The sequence below is a fragment of the Oncorhynchus tshawytscha genome, unplaced genomic scaffold, assembly GCF_018296145.1.
Source record: "Oncorhynchus tshawytscha isolate Ot180627B unplaced genomic scaffold, Otsh_v2.0 Un_contig_4367_pilon_pilon, whole genome shotgun sequence".
In the NCBI taxonomy this organism is placed as follows: domain Eukaryota; kingdom Metazoa; phylum Chordata; class Actinopteri; order Salmoniformes; family Salmonidae; genus Oncorhynchus; species Oncorhynchus tshawytscha.
In genome coordinates this window covers 92,501-119,360 of record NW_024609189.1, presented here as the reverse complement: position 1 = coordinate 119,360, position 26,860 = coordinate 92,501, and the positions used below count along the sequence as shown (strand labels likewise).

General features: G+C 48.3%; 1 protein-coding gene across 1 annotated transcript in view; it reads left to right on the top strand.

Moving 5' to 3' along the window:
• The first annotated feature begins 673 nt into the window (after nt 1–673).
• Nucleotides 674–26,860, top strand: part of LOC112241489 (TGF-beta receptor type-2) — a 59,577-nt gene continuing 33,390 nt past the window's right edge. Inside the window, exons 1-3 of the mRNA XM_042314437.1 lie at nt 674–1,013; nt 20,721–20,871; nt 21,827–22,017. Coding sequence (XP_042170371.1) covers nt 932–1,013; nt 20,721–20,871; nt 21,827–22,017 — 424 coding nt within the window. The 5' untranslated portion in view covers nt 674–931. The remainder of the gene's footprint in view (nt 1,014–20,720; nt 20,872–21,826; nt 22,018–26,860) is intronic.

Sequence of the window (26,860 nt, the reverse complement as noted above, 5' to 3'; positions counted from 1 at the left end):
CTCTCTCTCTCTCTCTCACTCTCTCTCTCTGTCCCTCTCTCTCTCCCTCTCTCTCTCTCTCTGTCCCTCTCCTCTCTCTGTCCCTCTCCTCTCTACTCCCCCTCTCGCTCTCTCTTTTGTCTGTCTGTCTGTCTTTCTGCTTCTCCTGCTCCCTCTTGCGCAATCTCACTCACCAGCAACTGGACATAAATAATGTCACTATGTCTCTGTCTGAGTCTCTGCACTGATTCTAGACATACCATACTCTCTCTCTCTCTGTCTCTCTCTCTCCCTCCCTCTCTTCCTGAATCTATCTCTTTCTGCCTCTCTCTTCTCACTCTCTCCTCAAATTAAAAGTGATATGAATGTACTGCCAGATAATCATTACAATGTAATTATCACGGATACAGCATAATACCATTATTATAGGTAGTAGTGTAGTAGGATAATGTATCAAACATGTTTCATCTAAAACTTTGTATCATAAATAATGTTGTTATGTTATCGCAGATTATAGCTCGCCCCATTGTTGTTTACTCAAACATAATCTTATTATCAGTTTGCGTAGGCCCGCTCTCAGTGTTAGGCGCATAATTACAGGTTTGAGTAAAACTCCACGGTGCGAGGGAGGGAGAAAGAGAGAGAGAGAGAGAGAGAGAGAGGAAAAAGTCCTGCCTCTGAAAATATTTCCTGTTTCGCGACAGAGAACCCACGTCCATGCTCTGACTCGACGTAGTGTGCCCTCTGCGTTCACAGAGAGATTCTTCAGCAGTGAGTGTTCAGCTGAGCTGGAGAACGGTGTTTGGTGAAGGCAGTCTGCCTCTCGGGAAAAGCGCGGCTCAAACTTTTCACGCTGCGATCTTGACTTCCACAAAGCTTTCTCTTTATGAAACGTATTTTATTGAAGCGGGATACATTTTAATGAACAACTCTGGTAAATATATTTACTGTCATGGAGCGACGTGGGTTTTCCTTACTTTGCTGGGGCACGATACCTTTCCTGTTTATATCCGTTCTGGAACCGAGCGGAGTCGGTGAGTTATTAAAGTTGAAGTTCATCCTCCTTGACACTTTTACGAGGTGTGCAGTGACGTGAACAACTGTCATTTACTTTGGTTGTTGTTGTCATGACTACCCTAATGTTTGCCATTTAAAATAAGGATAACTTGTAAAGACTGTGTATGAGCTATTGGTATATGGTATATGCGATAAGAGAATGTCTCTTCAAAACAGCGCAACAGGTGACACTTCCACAAAACATTGCAGCGTTGAAGTTCCAGGATTTTAGGATAATATCACTAGATAATATCACTAGAACATAAGAAGAAGAAGAATATATTATCATTAGATAATATCATTAGAAAAAAAATTAAATACGATATTTTTTGTATACGAGGCTATAACCGACGTAAATGATGCTTATCCTCCCATCTGTCTGTCTGTTTACCGTTTATGTGATGCATGGGACTGTATTAGGCTACACGAGGTGTTTGTATAACACATCAACCCAATACTGAATCCAGCCGTTTACCACTTTTCTCTTGGTGTAATGATGCCTGTGTGTTATTACCTCTGTGTTTACACATTTTCACTCACTCTGCAATCATAGGTGTTTAGTATGACATGTAAATAAACCCTGGTCCATCCCATCCCTCCCTGCCCTTCCCCTACCTCCCATCCAACAGATAACCCCTCCTTCCCTACTTCCCATCCCACAGAGAACCCCCTAACCCATCCCACACCTCCCCTATCCCACAGAGAACCCCCCTAACCCCTACCTCCCATCCCACAGAGAACCCCCCCCTTTCCATCCCTAGAACCCCCTAAACACTACTTCCCATCCCAACCCCTACTTCCCATCCCACAGAGAACCCCCTAACCCCATCCTCTTCCCATCCCACAGAGAACCCCTCCTTCCCTACTTCCCATCTCATAGAGAACCCTCCTTCCCCTACCTCCCATCCCACAGAGAACCCCTCCTTCTCATCCCACAGAGAACCCCTCCCCCCATCCCACCCCCTCCCCCACTTCCCATCCTCTTCCCCTTCCCCTCTCCTGTCCTCCTCTTCCCCCTCCTCTCTCCTCTTCTTCCATCTCTCATCTCCCCCTCTTCCCTCTATCTTCCTCTTCCTTGCTCTCCTCCTCTTCCCCTCTCATCTCCCCTCTTCCCTCTCTATTCCTCTTCCCTGCTCTCCTCCTCTCTCCCCTCTCTTCCCTCTATCTTCCTCTTCCTTGCTCTCCTCCTCTTCCCCTCTCATCTCCCCCCTCTTCCGTCTCTTGTCCTCTTCCCTCCCCATCTCTTCTTTCCCCTCTCCTCTCCTCTCCTCTCCTGGAGAGGCCTATTTTCAACCTGTAAACCCCACATACTAGAGAACTGCCAGCATCCTGTGTTGTGGAGACACACACACACACACACACACACACACACACACACACACACACACACACACACACACACACACACACACACACACACACACACACACACACACACTGTGCTGCTACAATCCAAGCCTGCCTCCTCCACAGTAAGTTGCTCAGAGCTCCTATAATATTAGATCACTCTGTGTGTGTGTGTGTGTGTGTGTGTGTGTGTGTGTGTGTGTGTGCGTGCGTGCGTGCGTGTGTGTGTGTGCGTGTGTGTGTGTGTGTGTGTGTGTGTGTGCGTGTGTGTGTGTGTGTGTGTGTGTGTGTGTGTGTGTGTGTGTGTGTGTGTGTAGGAAGTCGCTAAGTGTAGTACCACATCTCTCTGACATTTAGTTGTTTGAACATCTGGCTGGATTCTGTTGTTGTTGTTGCTAGTGGTGTCCTGTTGCTAGTGGTGTCCTGTTAGCTAGTGGTGCCCTGGTAGCTCTGGTGCCCTTTAGCTAGTGGTGCCCTGGTAGCTAGTGGTGCCCTGTTAGCTATAGGTGTCCTGTTAGCTAGTGGTGCCCTGTTAGCTATAGGTGTCCTGTTAGCTAGTGGTGCCCTGTTAGCTATAGGTGTCCTGTTAGCTAGTGGTGCCCTGTTAGCTAGTGGTGCCCTGTTAGCTAGTGGTGCCCTGGTAGCTAGGTGGTGCTATAGGTGTCCTGTTAGCTAGTGGTGCCCTGGTAGCTAGTGGTGTCCTGTTAGCTAGTGGTGCCCTGGTAGCTAGTGGTGTCCTGTTAGCTAGTGGTGCCCTGGTAGCTAGTGGTGCCCTGGTAGCTAGTGGTGCCCTGGTAGCTAGTGGTGCCCTGGTAGCTAGTGGTGCCCTGGTAGCTAGTGGTGCCCTGGTAGCTAGTGGTGCCCTGTTAGCTAGTGGTGCCCTGTTAGCTAGTGGTGCCCTGTTAGTTAGTGGTGCCCTGGTAGCTAGTGGTGCCCTGGTAGCTAGTGGTGTCCTGTTAGCTAGTGGTGTCCTGTTAGCTAGTTGTGTCCTGTTAGTTAGTGGTGTCCTGTTAGCTAGTGGTGCCCTGTTAGCTAGTGGTGCCCTGGTAGCTAGTGGTGCCCTGGTAGCTAGTGGTGTCCTGTTAGCTAGTGGTGCCCTGGTAGCTAGTGGTGTCCTGGTAGCTAGTGGTGCCCTGGTAGCTAGTGGTGCCCTGGTAGCTAGTGGTGTCCTGTTAGCTAGTGGTGTCCTGTTAGTTAGTGGTGTCCTGTTAGCTAGTGGTGCCCTGTTAGCTAGTGGTGCCCTGTTAGCTAGTGGTGTCCTGTTAGCTAGTGGTGTCCTGTTAGCTAGTGGTGTCCTGTTAGCTAGTGGTGCCTGTTAGCTAGTGGTGTCCTGTTAGCTAGTGGTGCCTTGGTAGCTAGTGGTGCCCTGTTAGCTAGTGGTGCCCTGTTAGCTAGTGGTGTCCTGTTAGCTAGTGGTGTCCTGTTAGCTAGTGGTGTCCTGTTAGCTAGTGGTGCCCTGGTAGCTAGTGGTGCCCTGGTAGCTAGTGGTGTCCTGTTAGCTAGGGTGTCCTGTTAGCTAGGGGTGTCCTGTTAGCTAGTGGTGTCCTGTTAGCTAGTGGTGCCTTGGTAGCTAGTGGTGCCTTGGTAGCTAGTGGTGTCCTGTTAGCTAGTGGTGTCCTGTTAGCTAGTGGTGTCCTGTTAGCTAGTGGTGTCCTGTTAGCTAGTGGTGCCCTGGTAGCTAGTGGTGTCCTGTTAGCTATTGGTGTCCTGTTAGCTAGTGGTGTCCTGTTAGCTAGTGGTGTCCTGTTAGCTAGTGGTGTCCTGTTAGCTAGTGGTGCCCTGTTAGCTAGTGGTGTCCTGTTAGCTAGTGGTGCCCTGTTAGCTAGTGGTGCCCTGTTAGCTAGTGGTGTCCTGTTAGCTAGCGGTGTCCTGTTAGCTAGTGGTGCCCTGGTAGCTAGTGGTGTCCTGTTAGCTAGTGGTGTCCTGTTAGCTCGCTGTATCCTGTTAGCTAGTGGTGTCCTGTTAGCTTGTGGTGTCCTGTTAGCTAGTGGTGCCCTGTTAGCTAGTGGTGCCCTGGTAGCTAGTGGTGTCCTGTTAGCTAGTGGTGCCCTGGTAGCTAGTGGTGTCCTGTTAGCTAGTGGTGTCCTGTTAGCTAGTGTTAGTGTGGTGTCTTGTTAGCTAGTGGTGTCTTTGTTAGCTAGTGGTGTCCTGTTAGCTAGTGGTGTCCTGTTAGCTAGTGGTGTCCTGTTAGCTAGTGGTGTCCTGTTAGCTAGTGGTGCCCTGGTAGCTAGTGGTGCCCTGGTAGCTAGTGGTGTCCTGTTAGCTAGTGGTGTCCTGTTAGTTAGTGGTGCCCTGGTAGCTAGTGGTGCCCTGGTAGCTAGTGGTGCCCTGTTAGCTAGTGGTGTCCTGTTAGCTAGTGGTGTCCTGTTAGCTAGTGGTGTCCTGTTAGCTAGTGGTGCCCTGGTAGCTAGTGGTGCCCTGTTAGCTAGTGGTGTCCTGTTAGCTAGTGGTGTCCTGTTAGCTAGTGGTGTCCTGTTAGCTAGTGGTGCCCTGGTAGCTAGTGGTGTCCTGTTAGCTAGTGGTGTCCTGTTAGCTAGTGGTGTCCTGTTAGCTAGTGTTGTGTCCTGTTAGCTAGTGGTGTCCTGGTAGCTAGTGGTGTCCTGTTAGCTAGTGGTGTCCTGTTAGCTAGTGGTGCCTTGGTAGCTAGTGGTGCCTGTTAGCTAGTGGTGGTGCCCTGTTAGCTAGTGGTGTCCTGTTAGCTAGTGGTGTCCTGTTAGCTAGTGGTGTCTTGTTAGCTAGTGGTGTCCTGTTAGTGGTGTCCTGTTAGCTGGTAGTAGTGGTGTCCTGTTAGCTAGTGGTGTCCTAGTGGTGTCCTCTTAGCTAGTGGTGTCCTCTTAGCTAGTGGTGTCCTGTTAGCTAGTGGTGCCCTGTTAGCTGGTGGTGCCCTGGTAGCTAGTGGTGTCCTCTTAGCTAGTGGTGTCCTCTTAGCTAGTGGTGTCCTGTTAGCTAGTGGTGCCCTGGTAGATATTAACAACAACTTTATTGTGGATTTAAAATCCACGTTTGGGGGGTTGGCTATCTTTAGATAACAAAGTTGTAAACAAACATTCCCTATGTGTTTTTGACAGTGAGTCTGCCTGGTGGTGTTTCAACGTGTTCCGGTGTGTTCTTTATCTCTTGTGCTGAGCGATTAACTCACATTTCAGTTATTTTTTGTTTTTTAAACTATTAATTGACCGGTGTAGGTTCAATTATTAGAATTTCCATTCCTTTCTTTTCTTTTGTTCTGTGAGCTCAATGTACACACACACACACACACACACACACACACACACACACACACACACACACACACACACACACACGCACACACACACACACACACACATGCACACACACATTTATTTGGATACATCCATAACAATGAGCTAATGAGGTGTGATTTCACCTGTCGTAGAAAATGTCCTCTCTCATCAGGACACTGTTGTTCAGAGGAGCTAGACAACAACACAGCTCACACAATCACTTCAAACTGAACCTGGGAAGACTGCAAAACCAGCTGCATTTAATTTGACCCGTTTTCATATTGACATTCATTTGTATACAGACCCATAAAAATTATGCTGATTCATGATTTCGACGGTCTGAGAAAACAAAGCCTTGCCTGTCTGTCTCATCCCGACTCCCGACCCCGACCCCGACATGTTCATTACTACCGGCACAGCTGGATATCGAATTTCAATATGGAAACGATGTTGTAAACATCAGAGAGACAGTCAGCAAGGTTTATACAAATCTCCGCTTTTGAAAGAAATGTGAGGTCATGTCTTATACACTTTTTATAGAGGACATGAAGTTTTATAAATTGCCTGGCTGGGCTGATAAGACAGTGGATTGCACAGTTAGATGGAACAATGTAGATAGGCATTTTAATATCATAGATTTACCACCGTCTGGAATGCGGTTTTAACCAATCAGCATCCAAAATCAAATCAAATCCAATTTATTTATATAGCCCTTCGTACATCAGCTGATATCTCAAAGTGTTGTACAGAAACCCAGCCTAAAACCACAAACAGCAAGCAATGCAGGTGTAGAAGCACCGTGGCTAGGAAAAACTCCCTAGAAAGGCCAAAACCTAGGAAGAAACCTAGAGAGGAAACAGGCTATGTGGGATGGCCAGTCCTCTTCTGGCTGTGCCGGGTGGAGATTATAAACCTAGAGAGGAACCAGGCTATGAGGGGTGGCCAGTCCTCTTCTGGCTGTGCCGGGTGGAGATTATAAACCTAGAGAGAAACCAGGCTATGTGGGGTGGCCAGTCCTCTTCTGGCTGTGCCGGGTGGAGATTATAACAGAACATGGCCAAGATGTTCAAATGTTCATAAATGACCAGCATGGTCCAATAATAATAAGGCAGAACAGTTGAAACTGGAGCAGCAGCACGGCCAGGTGGACTGGGGACAGCAAGGAGTCCAGGATTAGACCCCGCCCTTTGTATAACTAGTGTTGTTATACGCTGGGCTGCGTGGACACCTGACCTCATTAGACCTGTTGTCAGTGCTGTTTAGTTCGTTTTAAAGGGACCAAAGATTGGTCAGTCTTACTGTGTCATGGTCTTCTGGGAGGGAGGTAGGGTGGGAAGGAGGGAGGGAGGGATGTGAATATAAACCCATGTTGACAGTAACCTCTCCCGGCCTTTACTCTGAGTGGAGAGAGGGAGATATCTGAGAGAGGGCTCTGAGAGCGAGAGAGAGAGATCTGAGAGGGAGAAGATAGAGAAAGAGCAACATATATATTCTGAGAGAAGAGAGAGAGAGAAGAGAGAGAGAGCTCCCAAACATCTATTTATGGAGGAGATGAGGAGAAGAGAGCAGGGGCCAAGGATCCTCCAAGTGGCTGCTGGGTATTTGTTTATTTGACCATATTAGTCTTGACAGCTACACACAGTTTTTTTGGGGCTGTCCCCATAGGAGAACCCTTTGAAGAACCCTTTTTGGTTCCAGAGAGTTTTCTACCTGGAACCAAAAAGGGTTCTACCTGGAACCAAAAAGTGTTCTACCTGGAACCAAAAAGGGTTCTACCTGGAACCAAAAAGGGTTCTACCTGGAACCAAAAAGGGTTCTACCTGGAACCAAAAAGGGTTCTCTTATGGGGACCAAGAATGTTTTGGAACCCTTTTTTTCTACGAGTGCAAAGGTCATCCCCTCATGACTCGTTCACTGTGCCCTCACGCCTGGACAGGGTTTTAGAGGGGAGTCAGAGGGGAGGGACTCAGATATCAACCCCCCTGGTCTCCTCCTCCTAAAATATTGATGGATAGCGGTGTGTCACCTCACTGAGCCCTTACGCCTGGACAGAGGTTTTAGGTGAGAGAAACAGAGAGGGGAGTTGAAGAGGGAGATATCTTTCAGGACGGGAAAGAGATCCCTGGAGGTGGAGTTTAGGTGAGACAAGGCAAGACAGTATGAGGGAGAGAACATTTTCAGGAGGGGGAGATCAGTGGAGGGGGAGTTTAGAGGGGAGATGGTGGAATCAGAGGGACAGAGATATCTTTTAGTAGATGAAGGGTCCCTGCGTTTAGGTGACAGTCAGGGGGAATGTGACTCTTCTCCAGCCTGGTGTCCCTGTCAGTTTAGGTGACAGTCAGGGGGAATGTGACTCCTCTCCAGCCTGGTGTCCCTATCAGTTTAGGTGACCGGCAGGGGGAATGTGACTCCTCTCCAGCCTGGTGTCCCTGTCAGTTTAGGTGACAGTCAGGGGAATGTGAGTCCTCTCCTCTCCAGCCTGGTGTCCCTGATCAGTTTAGGTGACAGTCAGGGGGGTATGTGACTCCTCTCCAGCCAGGTGTCCCTGTCAGTTTAGGTGACAGTCAGGGGGATGTGACTCCTCTCCAGCCTGGTGTCCCTATCAGTTTAGGTGACAGTCAGGGGGAATGTGAGTCCTCTCTCCAGCCTGGTGTCCCTGTCAGTTTACAGTCAGGTGACTCAGTCTGGATGGAGAATGTGACTCCTATCTGCCAGCCTGGTGTCCCTGTCTACTTATAGGTGACATGTCTGGATGGAAACACAGTGACGGCCTTCCAGCCAGTGTCCCTGTCTGGATGGAGACACTAGTGGGCAGTCCTCTGTGACTCATGTCTGGATGGAGACACCGCAGTGTGTAGTTGTCTCATGTCTGATGGAGACACAGTATTCACTCTATCTGCCTTTGGTAGGATGGTCAAATACCTGCTGGTCTTGCCTAGTGGGGTTGTCTCATGTCTGGATGGAGACACAGTGTCCTTGCAGTATGGTAGTTGTCTCATGTCTGGATGGAGACACTATGTCCTTGCAGTCCTCTGGTAGTTGTCTCATGTCTGGATGGAGACACTATGGTCTTGCAGTCCTCTAGTTGTCTCATGTCTGGATGGAGACACATGTCCTTGCAGTATGGTAGTTGTCTCATACGTCTGGATGGAGACACTATGTCCTTGCAGTCCTCTAGTTGTCTCATGTCTGGATGGAGACACTATGTCTTGCAGTCCTCTAGTTGTCTCATACGTCTGCAGATGGGTGACACTATGTCTGATGCAGTCCTCTAGTTGTCTCATGTCTGGATGGAGACACTATGGTCTTGCAGTCCTCTAGTTGTCTCATGTCTGGATGGAGACACCCATGGTCTTGCAGTCCTCTAGTTGTTCTCATGTCTGGATGGAGACACTATGGCCTTGCAGTATGGTAGTTGTGTCATACGTCTGGATGGAGACACTATGTCCTTGCAGTCCTCTAGTTGTCTCATCCATCTGGATGGAGACACTATGGCCAGTTAACCCTGCAGTATGTTGTCCCATAACAAGGATGGAGACACTATGTCCTTGCAGTCCTCTGAACAAGGTCAGTTAACCCACTGTTCCCCTGAACAAGGCAGTTAACCCACTGTTCCCTGAACAAGGCTTAACAGTCCTCTGAACAAGGCAGTTAACCCACTGTTCTGAACAAGGCAGTTAACCCACTGTTCCCTGAACAAGGCAGTTAACCCACTGTTCCCTGAACAAGGCAGTTAACCCACTGTTCCCCTGAACAAGGCAGTTAACCCACTGTTCCTGAACAAGGCAGTTAACCCACTGTTCCCATGAACAAGGCAGTTAACCCACTGTTCCCCTGAACAAGGCAGTTAACCCACTGTTCCCTGAACAAGGCAGTTAACCCACTGTTCCCCTGAACAAGGCAGTTAACCCCACTGTTCCCTGAACAAGGCAGTTAACCCACTGTTCCCCTGAACAAGGCAGTTAACTGTTCCACTGTTAACCCACTGTGAACAAGGCAGTTAACCCACTGTTCCCTGAACCCCCACTGAACAAGGCAGTTAACCCACTGTTCCCCTGAACAAGGCAGTTAACCCACTGTTCCCCTGAACAAGGCAGTTAACCCACTGTTCCCCTGAACAAGGCAGTTAACCCACTGTTCCCCTGAACAAGGCAGTTAACCCACTGTTCCCTGAACAAGGCAGTTAACCCACTGTTCCCCTGAACAAGGCAGTTAAACCCACTGTTCCCTGAACAAGGCAGTTAACCCACTGTTCCCTGAACAAGGCAGTTAACCCACTGTTCCCCTGAACAAGGCAGTTAACCCACTGTTCCCCTGAACAAGGCAGTTAACCCACTGTTCCCTGAACAAGGCAGTTAACCCACTGTTCCCTGAACAAGGCAGTTAACCCACTGTTCCCCTGAACAAGGCAGTTAACCCACTGTTCCCCTGAACAAGGCAGTTAACCCACTGTTCCCCTGAACAAGGCAGTTAACCCACTGTTCCCCTGAACAAGGCAGTTAACCCACTGTTCCCCTGAACAAGGCAGTTAACCCACTGTTCCCCTGAACAAGGCAGTTAACCCACTGTTCCCTGAACAAGGCAGTTAACCCACTGTTCCCTGAACAAGGCAGTTAACCCACTGTTCCCCTGAACAAGGCAGTTAACCCACTGTTCCCCTGAACAAGGCAGTTAACCCACTGTTCCCTGAACAAGGCAGTTAACCCACTGTTCCCCTGAACAAGGCAGTTAACCCACTGTTCCCCTGAACAAGGCAGTTAACCCACTGTTCCCCTGAACAAGGCAGTTAACCCACTGTTCCCCTGAACGAGGCAGTTAACCCACTGTTCCCCCGGTTGACCGTCATTGATAATAAGAACTTGTTCTAAACTGACTTGCCTGGTTAAATAAAAACATGCCTCCTGATGCAGTTGGTTGATGTTGTATATTTTGAAGCTCAAACAGGATGTTTTGGTTTCTGGGAGGAAACATGACAGGGAAGGACATTCTTCACCTCCATTGTTTTATTCACTTCCACATCTGTCCGTGTCTCTGTGAGGAGGGTTTTATTTACCTCCATTTACCTCCATGTCTCTGTGTGGAGTGTTTTATTTACCTCCATTTACCTCCATGTCTCTGTGAGGAGTGTTTTATTTACCTCCATTTACCTCTCTGTGAGGAGTTTTATTTACCTCCATTTACCTCCATGTCTCTGTGAGGAGTGTTTAATTTACCTCCTTGTCTCTGTGAGGAGTTTTAACCTTTTACCTCCATGTCTCTGTGAGGAGGGTTTTATTTACCTCCTTTTATATCCGTGTCTCTGTGAGGAGTGTTTAATTTACCTCCATGTCTCTGTGAGGAGTGTTTAATTTACCCATTTATATCCATGTCTCTGTGAGGAGGTTTTATTTACCTCCATTTATATCCATGTCTCTGTGAGGAGGGTTTTATTTACCTCCATTTACCTCCATGTCTCTGTGAGGAGTGTTTTATTTACCTCCATTTATATCCATGTCTCTGTGAGGAGTGTTTAATTTACCTCCATTTATATCCGTGTCTCTGTGAGGAGTGTTTTATTTACCTCCATTTACCTCCATGTCTCTGTGAGGAGTGTTTTATTTACCTCCATTTATATCCATGTCTCTGTGAGGAGGGTTTTATTTATCTCCATTTTCTCCATGTCTCTGTGAGGAGTGTTTTATTTACCTCCATTTATATCCGTGTCTCTGTGAGGAGTGTTTAATTTACCTCCATGTCTCTGTGAGGAGTGTTTTATTTCCATTTTACCTCCATTTAGGAGTGTTTAATTTACCTCCATCCATGTCTCTGTGAGGAGTGTTTAATTTACCTCCATTTACCTCCATGTCTCTGTGAGGAGTGTTTAATTTACCTCCATTTATATCCATGTCTCTGTGAGGAGTGTTTTATTTACCTCCATGTCTCTGTGAGGAGTGTTTTATTTACCTCCATTTATATCCATGTCTCTGTGAGGAGTGTTTTATTTACCTCCATGTCTCTGTGAGGAGTGTTTTATTTTACCTCCATTTACCTCCATGTCTCTGTGAGGAGTGTTTTATTTACCTCCATGTCTCTGTGAGGAGTGTTTTATTTACCTCCATTTATATCCATGTCTTTGATATCCGTGTTTCTGTGAGGAGTGTTTAACCTCCATTTATATCCGTGTCTCTGTGAGGAGTGTTTAATTTACCTCCATTTATATCCATGTCTCTGTGAGGAGTGTTTAATTTACCATTTACCTGTCTCTGTGATGTTTAATTTACTCTTTATATCCGTGTCTCTGTGAGGAGTGTTTAATTTACCTCCATTTATATCCATGTCTCTGTGAGGAGTGTTTAATTTATTTTATATCCTCCATTTATATCCATGTCTCTGTGAGGAGTGTTTAATTTACCTCCATTTATATCCGTGTCTCTGTGAGGAGTGTTTAATTTACCTCCATTTATATCCGTGTCTCTGTGAGGAGTGTTTAATTTACCTCCATTTATATCCGTGTCTCTGTGAGGAGTGTTTAATTTACCTCCATTTATATCCGTGTCTCTGTGAGGAGTGTTTAATTTACCTCCATTTATATCCATGTCTCTGTGAGGAGTGTTTAATTTACCTCCATTTATATCCGTGTCTCTGTGAGGAGTGTTTAATTTACCTCCATTTATATCCATGTCTCTGTGAGGAGTGTTTAATTTACCTCCATTTATATCCGTGTCTCTGTGAGGAGTGTTTAATTTACCTCCATTTATATCCGTGTCTCTGTGAGGAGTGTTTAATTTACCTCCATTTATATCCATGTCTCTGTGTCTCTGTGAGTGTTTAGTGGCTTTGGAAAGGAAAGACCAGACAGTACTAGCTTCCTCTCTACCTGACTGCCTCTGACAGACAGTACTAGCTTCCTCTCTACCTGACTGTCTCTGACAGACAGTACTAGCTTCCCCTCTACCTGACTGTCTCTGACAGACAGTACTAACTTCTCCTCTACCAGACTGTCTCTGACAGACAGACAGTACTAGCTTCCTCTCTACCTGACTGTCTTTGACAGACAGACAGTACTAGCTTCCTCTCTACCTGACTGTCTCTGACAGACAGTACTAACATCCCCTCTACCAAACTGTCTCTGACAGACAGTACTAACTTCCCCTCTTCCAGACTGTCTCTGACAGACAGTACTAGCTTCCTCTCTACCTGACTGTCTCTGACAGACAGACAGTACTAACTTCCTCTCTACCTGACTGTCTCTGACAGACAGACAGTTCTAGCTTCCCCTCTACCTGACTGCCACATCCAGCTGTCAAGCTGACAAACTCATTCCTTAAGTTACCAGTCCCAGTCCCAGAACCCACCACCAGCCTCCTCTCAGCCTGGCCCATATGTGATTAGTTAACAGGCTCTGTGTCATGTCTCCTTCAGCCCACTCCCTTCCCCTGTTGGAGTCATTACGAATGAACCAGGACTAGAGGCCCCCTCAGTGGCCAGGCCTCCCAAGGATCAGGTCTCCATCCTGGGCTGTACTCTCTCTATGAGGGGGGTGGAGGGATGATGACATGCATCCTGCCCTGTTGTATTCCTTCCTCGTTTGGGAGAAAGAGGGAGAGAGACAGAAAAGGAGAGGAAATAAAGATTTATGGGAGAGGAAAGGAAAGGGGGAGAGAGCCAATAAGGGGAGAGGAAAGGGGAGAGAGCCAATAAGAGGAGAGGAAAAGGGGAGAGAGCCAATAAGGGGAGAGGAAAGAGGGAGAGAGCCAATAAGAGGAGAGGAAAGGGGAGAGAGCCAATAAGGGGAGAGGAGGGGAGGAAAGAGGAAAGGGGAGAGCCAATAAGAGAGAGGGGAGAGAGCCAGAGAGGAGAGGAGGGAGAGAGCCAATAAGAGGAGAGGAAAGAGGAGAGAGCCAATAAGAGGAGAGAAAAGGGGAGAGAGCCAATAAGAGGAGAGGAAAGGGGAGAGAGCCAATAAGAGGAGAGGAAAGAGGAGAGAGCCAATAAGAGGAGAGAAAAGGGGAGAGAGCCAATAAGGGAGAGGAAAGGGGAGAGAGCCAATAAGGGGAGAGGAAAGGGGAGAGAGCCAATAAGAGGAGAAGAAAGAGGAGAGAGCCAATAAGGGGAGAGGAAAGGGGGAGAGAGCCAATAAGAGAAGAGGGAGAGAGCCAATAAGAGGAGAGGAAATAAGGATATTATAGCTGATTAGGAGGAGTAATTCATTAGTTCATTAGTTCAGTATTCATTAATTCAGTATTCATTAGTTCAATAGTTCAGTAGTATTCATTAGTTCAGTATTCATTAGTTCAGTATTCATTAGTTCAGTATTCATTAGTTCAGTATTCATTAATTCAGTATTCATTAGTTCAGTATTCATTAATTCAGTATTCATTAGTTCAGTATTCATTAGTTCAGTATTCAAGTAGTTCATTATTCAATTCAGTTCAGTATTCATTAGTTCAGTATTCATTAGTTCAGTATTCATTAGTTCAGTATTCATTAGTTCAGTATTCATTAGTTCAGTATTCATTAGTTCAGTATTCATTAGTTCAGTATTCATTAGTTCAGTATTCATTAGTTCAGTATTCATTAGTTCAGTATTCATTAGTTCAGTATTCATTAGTTCAGTATTCATTAGTTCAGTATTCATTAGTTCAGTATTCATTAGTTCAGTATTCATTAATTCAGTATTCATTAGTTCAGTATTCATTAGTTCAGTATTCATTAGTTCAGTATTCATTAGTTCAGTATTCATTAGTTTCAGTATTCATTAGTTCAGTATTCATTAGTTTCAGTATTCAAGTTTCAGTATTCATTAGTTCAGTATTCATTAGTTCAGTATTCATTAATTCAGTATTCATTAGTTCAGTATTCATTAATTCAGTATTCATTAGTTCAGTATTCATTAGTTCAGTATTCATTAATTCAGTATTCATTAGTTCAGTATTCATTAATTCAGTATTCATTAGTTCAGTATTCATTAGTTCAGTATTCATTATTCAGTATTCATTAGTTCAGTATTCATTAGTTCAGTATTCATTAATCAGTATTCATTATTTCAGTTGATATGCTGTGATATACAGTGTCACTAACAAATAATTACACAGTGACACACACACACACACACACACACACACACACACACTCTCTCTCTCTCTCTCTCTCTCTTTCTCTTTCCAAGGTGTTCCAGTGGGCCAGCTGCAGGCTGTGCCAGACAGAGACAGGCTGGCGAGGGTGCTTATCAGGAGAGACACATGAGCAGGGAGGGAGGACAGGCTGCCACCAGACCGAGCGTCAACACACACTGAAACACGCTAATGCGTGCAAGCACCCACGTAGATACTGAATCTTTCTCCATCTTTCACTCTTGCACCAAACGACAAGCTCTTTTCTCACACACATACCTCCCAAGGAGCCCGTTCAGAATGGCCCAATCAGAACAGAGGGCGGTCCTAAGAACAGACACATACTGCACAAGGAGCCCGTTCAGAACGACCCAATCAGAACAGAGGGCGGTCCTAAGAACACACACATACTGCCCAAGGAGCCAGTTCAGAACGGCCCAATCAGAACAGAGGGCGGTCCTAAGAACACACAAGGAGCAGAACTGCAATCAGAACAGAGGGGGACGGTCCTAAGAACACACATACTGCCCAAGGAGCCAGTTCAGAATGGCCCAATCAGAACAGAGGGCGGTCCTAAGAACACACACATACTGCACAGGAGCCAGTTCAGGACGGCCCAATCAGAACAGAGGGCGGTCCTAAGAACACACACATACTGCACAAGGAGCCAGTTCAGAACGGCCCAATCAGAACAGAGGGCGGTCCTAAGAACACACACATACTGCACAGGAGCCAGTTCAGGACGGCCCAATCAGAACAGAGGGCGGTCCTGAGAAAGTGTTTGAGCAGCTGTGGTCATGACCCACGTACCACGTGAACCTGTGCTGTGTACAGTCTAGACAGGATAGCTGTGTGGCTTACTAACGGAAACGTGCACACTTACCGTTTACCAACAGAATCCCACAAAATATACAACAGTTCAGTCCCTCAGTGCTGAGCCTCAGTCACTCACTTTCAGCTGACCCTTTAGTATCTACGTGACGGTATTTAGCCGGTTCGGGCCTCTGGCTGGGTGGAGGACTCTCAGATAGACTGGACAGGCCTCTGGCTGGGTGGAGACTCTCAGTTAGACTGGACAGGTCTCTGGCTGGGTGGAGGACTCTCAGTTAGACTGGACAGGCCTCTGGCTGGGTGGAGGACTCTCAGTTAGACTGGACAGGTCTCTGGCTGGGTGGAGGACTCTCAGTTAGACTGGGACAGGCCTCTGGCTGGGTGGAGGACTCTCAGTTAGACTGGACAGGCCTCTGGCTGGGGCTGGAGGACTCTCAGTTAGACTGGACAGGCCTCTGGCTGGGTGGAGGACTCTCAGTTAGACTGGACAGGTCTCTGGCTGGGTGGAGGACTCTCAGTTAGACTGGACAGGTCTCTGGCTGGGTGGAGGACTCTCAGTTAGACTGGACAGGTCTCTGGCTGGGTGGAGGACTCTCAGTTAGACTGGACAGGCCTCTGGCTGGGTGGAGGACTCTCAGTTAGACTGGACAGGCTGGGTGGACGACTCTCAGTTAGACTGGTCTGGCTGGGTGGAGGACTCTCAGTTAGACTGGACAGGTCTCTGGCTGGGTGGAGGACTCTCAGTTAGACTGGACAGGTCTCTGGCTGGGTGGAGGACTCTCAGTTAGACTGGACAGGCCTCTGGCTGGGTGGAGGACTCTCAGTTAGACTGGACAGGTCTCTGGCTGGGTGGAGGACTCTCAGTTAGACTGGACAGGCCTCTGGCTGGCTGGGTGGAGGACTCTCAGATAGACTGGACAGGCCTCTGGCTGGGTGGAGGACTCTCAGTTAGACTGGACAGGTCTCTGGCTGGGTGGAGGACTCTCAGTTAGACTGGACAGGCCTCTGGCTGGGTGGAGGACTCTCAGTTAGACTGGACAGGTCTCTGGCTGGGTGGAGGACTCTCAGTTAGACTGGACAGGCCTCTGGCTGGGTGGAGGACTCTCAGTTAGACTGGACAGGTCCTCTGGCTGGGTGGAGGACTCTCAGTTAGACTGGACAGGCCTCTGGCTGGGTGGAGGACTCTCAGTTAGACTGGACAGGCCTCTGGCTGGGCTGGCTGGAGGACTCTCAGTTAGACTGGACAGGTCTCTGGCTGGGTGGAGGACTCTCAGTTAGACTGGACAGGTCTCTGGCTGGGTGGAGGACTCTCAGTTAGACTGGACAGGTCTCTGGCTGGGTGGAGGACTCTCAGTTAGACTGGACAGGCCTCTGGCTGGGTGGAGGACTCTCAGTTAGACTGGACAGGCCTCTGGCTGGGTGGAGGACTCTCAGTTAGACTGGACAGGTCTCTGGCTGGTTGGCTGGGTGGAGGACTCTCAGTTAGACTGGACAGGTCTCTGGCTGGGTGGAGGACTCTCAGTTAGACTGGACAGGTCTCTGGCTGGGTGGAGGACTCTCAGTTAGACTGGACAGGCATCTGGCTGGGTGGAGGACTCTCAGTTAGACTGGACAGGCTGGGTGGAGGACTCTGGCTGGGTGGAGGACTCTCAGTTAGACTGGACAGGTCTCTGGCTGGGTGGAGGACTCTCAGTAGACTGGACAGGTCTCTGGCTGGGTGGAGGACTCTCAGTTAGACTGGACAGGCCTCTGGCTGGCTGGCTGGGTGGAGGACTCTCAGACTGGACAGGCCTCTGGCTGGGTGGAGGACTCTCAGTTAGACTGGACAGGTCTCTGGCTGGGTGGAGGACTCTCAGTTAGACTGGACAGGTCTCTGGCTGGGTGGAGGACTCTCAGTTAGACTGGACAGGCCTCTGGCTGGGTGGAGGACTCTCAGTTAGACTGGACAGGTCTCTGGCTGGGTGGAGGACTCTCAGTTAGACTGGACAGGCCTCTGGCTGGGTGGAGGACTCTCAGTTAGACTGGACAGGCTGGGTGGAGGACTCTGGCTGGGGCTGGAGGACTCTCAGTTAGACTGGACAGGCCTCTGGCTGGGTGGAGGACTCTCAGTTAGACTGGACAGGTCTCTGGCTGGGTGGAGGACTCTCAGTTAGACTGGACAGGTCTCTGGCTGGGTGGAGGACTCTCAGTTAGACTGGACAGGCCTCTGGCTGGGTGGAGGACTCTCAGTTAGACTGGACAGGCCTCTGGCTGGGTGGAGGACTCTCAGTTAGACTGGACAGGTCTCTGGCTGGTTGGCTGGGTGGAGGACTCTCAGTTAGACTGGACAGGTCTCTGGCTGGGTGGAGGACTCTCAGTTAGACTGGACAGGTCTCTGGCTGGGTGGAGGACTCTCAGTTAGACTGGACAGGCATCTGGCTGGGTGGAGGACTCTCAGTTAGACTGGACAGGCTGGGTGGAGGACTCTGGCTGGACAGGCTGGGTGGAGGACTCTCAGTTAGACTGGACAGGTCTCTGGCTGGGTGGAGGACTCTCAGTTAGACTGGACAGGTCTCTGGCTGGGTGGAGGACTCTCAGTTAGACTGGACAGGCCTCTGGCTGGGCTGGGTGGAGGACTCTCAGTTAGACTGGACAGGCCTCTGGCTGGGTGGAGGACTCTCAGTTAGACTGGACAGGTCTCTGGCTGGGTGGAGGACTCTCAGTTAGACTGGACAGGTCTCTGGCTGGGTGGAGGACTCTCAGTTAGACTGGACAGGCCTCTGGCTGGGTGGAGGACTCTCAGTTAGACTGGACAGGTCTCTGGCTGGGTGGAGGACTCTCAGTTAGACTGGACAGGCTGGGTGGAGGACTCTGGCTGGGGCTGGGTGGAGGACTCTCAGTTAGACTGGACAGGTCTCTGGCTGGGTGGAGGACTCTCAGTTAGACTGGACAGGTCTCTGGCTGGGTGGAGGACTCTCAGTTAGACTGGACAGGTCTCTGGCTGGGTGGAGGACTCTCAGTTAGACTGGACAGGCCTCTGGCTGGGTGGAGGACTCTCAGTTAGACTGGACAGGCCTCTGGCTGGGTGGAGGACTCTCAGTTAGACTGGACAGGTCTCTGGCTGGGTGGAGGACTCTCAGTTAGACTGGACAGGTCTGGCTGGGTGGAGGACTCTCAGTTAGACTGGACAGGTCTCTGGCTGGGTGGAGGACTCTCAGTTAGACTGGACAGGTCTCTGGCTGGGTGGAGGACTCTCAGTTAGACTGGACAGGCTCTCTGGCTGGGTGGAGGACTCTCAGTTAGACTGGACAGGTCTCTGGCTGGGTGGAGGACTCTCAGTTAGACTGGACAGGTCTCTGGCTGGGTGGAGGACTCTCAGTTAGACTGGACAGGTCTCTGGCTGGGTGGAGGACTCTCAGTTAGACTGGACAGGTCTCTGGCTGGGTGGAGGACTCTCAGTTAGACTGGACAGGCTCTGGCTGGGTGGAGGACTCTCAGTTAGACTGGACAGGTCTCTGGCTGGGTGGAGGACTCTCAGTTAGACTGGACAGGTCTCTGGCTGGGTGGAGGACTCTCAGTTAGACTGGACAGGTCTCTGGCTGGGTGGAGGACTCTCAGATAGACTGGACAGGTCTCTGGCTGGGTGGAGGACTCTCAGTTAGACTGGACAGGCCTCTGGCTGGGTGGAGGACTCTCAGTTAGACTGGACAGGTCTCTGGCTGGGTGGAGGACTCTCAGTTAGACTGGACAGGCCTCTGGCTGGGTGGAGGACTCTCTGTGTCTGAGAGTTACATGAGACCTCCTGTGAAGTGGATAACCTGGAGGATGGAGCGGGATCAGATCACACACACACACACACACACACACACACACACACACACACACACACACACACACACACACACACACACACACACACACACACACACACACACACACACACACACGCACACACACACACACACACACACACACACACACACACACACACACACACACACACACACACACACAGCAGTCATTTGATGTCAGAACTCAGACTGGATAGACTGTGGTCTGCTGCCCTCAATACTAAATGCACTGTAGAGATTCCAGTGTCTGTCGATGTCAGAATGATACAGACTGACTGACTGTGGTCTGCTGTCAATACTAAATGCACTGTGAGATTCTGAGTGTGTCTGTCGATGTACAGATATGATACAGACTGACTGGCTGTTCTCTGTGTTTCTGTCGATGTACAGATATGATACAGACTGACTGACTGTTCTCTGTGTTAGTGACTTTTCTATGTCTTTACTGGTGCTGAGTGAAGGGCTCCTTTACCACAAAACAAGGCTCAGTGGTTCTGTGGCTTCAGTTATCGTGCAGTCAGTCAGTCAGTCAGTCAGGAACTCACAGCCAGTCAGTCAGTCAGGAAATCACAGTCAGTCAATCAGCCAGGAACTCACAGTCAGTCAGTCAGGAACTCACAGTCTGTCAGTCAGGAACTCACAGTCAGGAACTCACAGTCAGTCAGTCAGGAACTCACAGTCAGTCAGTCAGTCAGGAACTCACAGTCAGTCAGTCAGGAACTCACACAGTCAGATAGTCCAGAGGTTTGTCAAGACAAGGCAGGCCTCAACAGGTCAGGGAGCGGAGAGCAGATGGAGATCAGCTTCAGAGAAAGACATGCTGGAGCAGACCGATCCCGTGTGGCTCAGTTGGTAGAGCAATGACACCCGGGTTGTGGGTTCAATTCCCACGGGGGACTGGCATGAACAAATAGGGACATGGTGACACTCACTCACTGTAAATTGCTCTGGATAAGAACGTCTGCTAAATGACTCAAAATAATTGCTGGCATGCAGTTCACCCCTGTGATTTCTTATTATTGTTTTATTTGACGAGGCAAGTCAGTTAAGAACAAATGCTTATTTTCAATGACGGCCTAGGAACAGTGGGTTAACTGCCTGTTCAGGGGCAGAACAACAGATTTGTACCTTGTCAGGTCTGGGGTTTGAACTTGCAACCTTCCGGTTACTAGTCCAACGCTCTAACCATTAGGCTACCCTGCCACCCCGATTGAGGAGCGGGGGTTACTGTTCAGCACTTAGTGATGTGTGTTTTTGTGTGAAAAGCAATAGAGTTACATAATACGAATCGATTGATTGAATGACAAACATATTGAATATGATTGGTTGTGTTTCTCCAGATGGGATGTTCCAGCCGTCCTTCAGTCTCAACAAGTTGTGTAAGTTCTGTGACGTGGAGTCTTCATCCTGCAACGGAACAGGAAGCTGCCTCTCAAACTGCTCCATCACCTCCATCTGTCGTCTGGAGCAGGAAGTCTGCGTCGCCATCTGGTAGGATTACGGTAGAGAGGGGGGTCTGGGTCAGTCTGCATCTGGTAGGGTTACAGTGGAGAGGGGGGGTCTGAGATCTGGTAGGTTAGGGTCTGTTTCAGTCTGCATCTGGTAGGGTTACAGTGGAGGGGGTCTGTTTCAGTCTGCATCTGGTAGGTCTGGTAGGATTACAGTGGAGAGAGGGGGGGTCTGGTTCAGTCTGCATCTGGTAGGGTTACAGTGGAGAGAGGGGGGGTCTGTGTCAGTCTCATCTGGTAGGATTACAGTGGAGGGGGGAGGGGTCTGGTTCAGTCTGCATCTGGTAGGTCTGGTAGGATTACAGTGGAGGATTACAGGGAGAGGGGGGTCTGTGTCAGTCTGCATCTGGTAGGATTACAGTGGAGAGGGGGGTCTCTTGTCAGTCTCCATCTGGTAGGATTACAGTGGAGAGGGGGGTCTGGGTCAGTCTCCATCTGGTAGGATTACGGTGGAGGGGGTCTGTGTCAGTCTCCATCTGGTAGGGTTATAGTGGAGAGGGGGGTCTGTGTCAGTCTCCATCTGGTAGGATTACAGTGGAGAGGGGCGGTCTGTGTCAGTCTCCATCTGGTAGGATTACGGTGGAGAGGGGGGGGTCTGTGTCAGTCTCCATCTGGTAGGATTACAGTGGAGAGGGGGTCTGTGTCAGTCTCCATCTGGTAGGATTACAGTGGAGAGAGGGGGGTCAGTCTGCATCTGGTAGGATTACGGTGGACAGTCTGCATGGGGATGGGGGGAGGGGGTCTGTGTCAGTCTCCATCTGGTAGGATTACGGACGGTGGAGAGGGGGCGGGGGTTGTGTCAGTCTCTGTTTCTCTGTCTGTGTGTCTTACGATCTCTCTGTCTGTGTGTGTCTGTGCATGTTTGTGTGTCTGTCTCTCTCCATTATCTCCATTATCTCCGTTATCTCCATTATCTCCATTATCTCCGTTATCTCCAGGAGGAAGAATGACAGTAACTACAGCATCGAGACTCTGTGTCATGACCCCTCCAAGCCTCTGTACGGCGTCGAGCTGGATGACTACAACAGCTCTACGTGTACCATGAAAGAGAAGAAGAGCTCTGGCGGACCGTTGTTCATCTGCTCCTGTACTGAGGAGGAGTGTAACGATAACCTGGCCTTCGCTCCCGGTGAGTACCTTCTCACACCTACTGTATCAGTCAATTCATCGAATACCCTTTTTCTGTTAGTGAGTACCTTACATACTGTACCTACTGTATCAGTCCATTCATCTAATACCCTTATTCTGTTAGTGAGTACCTTACATACCTACTGTATCAGTCAATTCATCTAATACCCTTATTCTGTTAGTGAGTACCTTACATACCTACTGTATCAGTCAATTCATCTAATACCCTTAGTCTGTTAGTGAGTACCTTACATACTGTACCTACTGTATCAGTCCATTCATCTAATACCCTTATTCTGTTAGTGAGTACCTTACATACCTACTGTATCAGTCAATTCATCTAATGCCCTTATTCTGTTAGTGAGTACCTTACATACTGTACCTACTGTATCAGTCCATTCATCTAATAGACTTATTCTGTTAGTGAGTACCTTCTCACACCTACTGTATCAGTCAATTCATCTAATACCCTTATTCTGTTAGTGAGTACCTTACATACCTACTGTATCAGTCCATTCATCTAATACCCTTTTTCTGTTTGTGAGTACCTTCTAGCACATCTAAGTATAGTCAATATCTAATACCCTTATTCTGTTAGTAGTACCTTACATGTGACAGTATAGACAGTATAGAATAGTGTGGGCCCTATCTCCTCCAGCCCTGTGAGAGGTAGAGGTAGACAGTGTATAATAGTGTGAGCCTTATCTCCTCCAGCCCTGTAGAGGTAGAGGTAGACAGTGTAGAATAGTGTGGGCCCTATCACCTCCAGCCCTGTGAGAGGTAGAGGTAGACAGTGTAGAATAGTGTGGGCCCTATCTCCTCCAGCCCTGTGAGAGGTAGAGGTAGACAGTGTAGAATAGTGTGGGCCCTATCTCCTCTAGCCCTGTGAGAGGGAGACAGTGTAGAATAGTGTGGGCCCTATCTCCTCCAGCCCTGTGAGAGGTAGAGGTAGACAGTGTAGAATAGTGTGGGCCCTATCTCCTCCAGCCCTGTGAGAGGTAGAGGTAGACAGTGTAGAATAGTGTGGGACCTATCTCCCCCAGCCCTGTGAGAGGTAGAGGTAGACAGTGTAGAATAGTGTGGGCCCTATCTCCTCCAGCCCTGTGAGAGGTAGAGGTAGAGGTAGACAGTATAGAATAGTGTGGGCCCTATCTCCTCCAGCCCTGTGAGAGGTAGAGGTAGACAGTGTAGAATAGTGTGGGCGCTATCTCCTCCAGCCCTGTGAGAGGTAGAGGTAGAGGTAGACAGTGTAGAATAGTGTGGGCCCTAGCTCCTCCAGCCCTGTGAGAGGTAGAGGTAGAGGTCGAGGGAGACAGTGCAGTGTGGTGTAGCGTGGGACCTGTGGGGCCTTGCAGGAGATCTCAGACATGTGGTTTCCTGTCTGTGCTTTACTCAAAGCAGAAACATCTCAGCCACATGCTACTGCACAGGCTGTATAGAAAGATAGAGAGAGACAGGAGAGAGAAGGAGAGAGAGGGAGAGAGAGACACAGGAGATGGGAGAGAAGAAGAGAGGGAGAGAGAGAGACAGGAGATGGGAGAGAGAAGAAGAGAGAGAGAGAGAGAGAGGGGGAGAGAGACACACAGGAGATGGGAGAGAGAATGAGAGAGAGAGGAGACAGGAGATGGGAGAGAGAATGAAGAGAGGGAGAGAGAGAGACAGGAGATGGGAGAGAGAAGAAGAGAGGGAGAGAGAGAGACAGGAGATGGGAGAGAGAAAGAGAGAGAGAGAGAGAGAGACAGGAGATGGGAGAGAGAAGAAGAGAGAGAGAGAGACAGGAGATGGGAGAGAGAAAGAGAGAGAGAGAGAGAGAGACAGGAGATGGGAGAGAGAAGAAGAGAGAGAGACAGGAGAGGAAGAAACCTGAGTCTACGCCTTCATTATGGTGAATCACTAAAACAATACAGAAATACACTACGGAAAAAGAAGGAACAGCACGTCAGAAATCAGCCCAATGTAATTGAAGAATCCATAGACTCTAACCACTTCTGGGAAAATTGGAATACACTAAACAAACAACAACACGAAGAATTATCTATCCAAAATGGAGATGTATGGGTAAACCACGTCTCCAATCTTTTTGTCTCTATAACAAAGAACAAACAGCAGAAACATAAACATGATCAAATACAGATCTTAGAATCAACTATTAAAGACTACCAGAACCCACTGGATTCTCCAATTACCTTGAATGAACTACAGGACAAAATACAAACCCTCAAACCCCAAAAGGCCTGTGGTGTTGATGGTATCCTCACTGAAAACAAATTCCAATTGGCTATACTAAAACTCTTTAACATCATCCTTAGCTCTGGCATCTTCCCCAATATTTGGAACCAAGGACTGATCACCCCAATCCACAAAAGTGGAGACACATTTGACCCCAATAATTACCGTGGGATATGCGTCAACAGCAACCTTGGGAAAATCCTCTGCATTATCATTAACAGCAGACTCGTACATGTCCTCAGTGAAAACAATGTACTGAGCAAATGTCAAATTAAAATAGGCAAAAACACACACATTTCTTCCCACAGGGCCGTGGGGTGAGACAGGGATGCAGCTTAAGCCCCACCCTCTTCAACATATATTTCAACAAATTGGCGAGTGCACTAGAACAGTCTGCAGCACCCGGCCTCACCCTACTAGAATCTGAAGTCAAATGTCTACTGTTTGCTGATGATCTATCATTCCCTAGCATAGCATAGCATCATCCCCCTAGGCCCTATCAATCCCGAGCATAGCATAGCATCCTCCCCCTAGGCCCTATCATTACCTAGCATAGCATAGCATCATCCCCCTAGGCCCTATCATTCCCTAGCATAGCATAGCATCCTCCCCCTAGGCCCTAGCATTCCCTAGCATAGCGTAGCATTCCCCCTCTACACCCTATCATTCCCTAGCATAGCATAGCATCATCCCCATAGGCCCTATAATTACCTAGCATAACATAGCATCATCCCCCTAGCCCCTATCATTCCCTAGCATAGCATAGCATCATCCCCCTAGGCCCTATCATTCCCTAGCATAGCGTAGCATTCCCCCTCTACACCCTATCCTTCCCTAGCATAACATAGCATAGCATTTTTCCCCAGGCCCTATTATTCCCTAGCATAGCATAGCATTCTCCCCCGAGGCCCTAGCATTCCCTAGCATAGCATAGCATTCTCCCCCTAAGCCCTAGCATAGCATAGCATATTATAGCATTCTCCCCCTAGGCCCTAGCATAGCATAGCATATTATAGCATTCTCCCCCTAGGCCCTATCATTCCATTGGACTAGTAACCGGAAGGTTGCAAGTTCAAACCCCCTTTGTTTCCTGTCGGCTTCCTTTGTTTCCTGTCGCCTTGGCCAGACGTCTCTTGTTTCTAATCAGTCACTCAGAAGATCTATCTGGATCACTGTGTTACTCTGTAATGTCCTCCTTTGACAGCTTCAATTGAGAAGGGAAGCGTAGTCAACGTCAACAACGTAGAGAAGGGAAGTGTAGTCAACCTAGAAGGGAAGTGTAGTCAACGTAGAGAAGGGAAGTGTAGTCAATGTAGACAACATAGAGGGAAGTGTAGTCAACGTAGAGAAGGGAAGTGTAGTCAACGAGAGAAGGGAAGTGTAGTCAACATAGAGAAGGGAAGTAAAGTGTAGTCAACGTAGAGAAGGAAGTAGAGAAGGGAAGTGTAGTCAACGTAGAGAAGGGAAGTGTAGTCAACATAGAGAAGGGAAGTGTAGTCAACATAGAGAAGTGTAGTCAACATAGAGAAGGGAAGTGTATTCAATGTGAGAAGGAAGAGTAGTCAACATAGAGAAGGGAAGTGTAGTCAACATAGAGAAGGGAAGTGTAGTCAACATAGAGAAGGGAAGTGTAGTCAACATAGAGAAGGGAAGTGTAGTCAACATAGAGAAGGGAAGTAGTAGTCAACGTAGAGAAGGGAAGAGTAGAGAAGGGAAGTGTAGTCAACATAGTAGAGAAGGAAGAGTAGTCAACATAGAGAAGGGAAGTGTAGTCAACGAAGGGAAGTGTAGTCAACATAGAGAAGGGAAGTGTAGTCAACATAGAGAAGGGAAGAAGGGAAGTGTAGTCAACATAGAGAAGGGAAGTGTAGTCAATGTAGAGAAGGGAAGAGTCAACGTAGAGAAGGGTGTAGTCAGCATAGAGAAGGGAAGTGTAGTCAACATAGAAGGAAGTAGAGAAGGGAAGTGTAGTCAACGTAGAGAAGGGAAGAGTAGTCAATGTAGAGAAGGGAAGTGTAGTCAACGTAGAGAAGGGAAGTAGTCAATGTAGTGTAGTCAACATAGAGAAGGGAAGTGTAGTCAACATAGAGAAGGGAAGTGTAGTCAACATAGAGAAGGAAGTGTAGTCAACATAGAGAAGGGAAGTGTAGTCAACATAGAGAAGGGAAGTGTAGTCAACATAGAGAAGTGTAGTCAACATTTTTTTTGGGGCAGCTGTCAGAATTACTTTCACTCTCTAAAAGTCGCCTGTAATTCAACGTGATTTAGAGATAAGGATATAATTCATTAATTCATATAAATTCACGGTGTGTCGAAAAGATCTGTCTGTGTTAAACTGTTGTTCAAGGTCTCTGAGCTTGTTTCCATCCCTGGGTTATTTTTACAACCCCTGATTATGAATAATATCCTCCTCATCAGCTGTCCCAATGCATTCTGGTCACTGGCTATTGTATTATAATAGAAGAAGAAGAAGAAGAAGAAGGGAAAATATGCCTTGTGCCTTTATTCCAGTCAGTCGGTCGCTCTGTGAGATTTTACAGTTCCTTATACTGTGGAATCTTGGCCTGCAGTCACACTGAACGGTTTTAAAGAGGAGTGACTCACGGGAACACAGA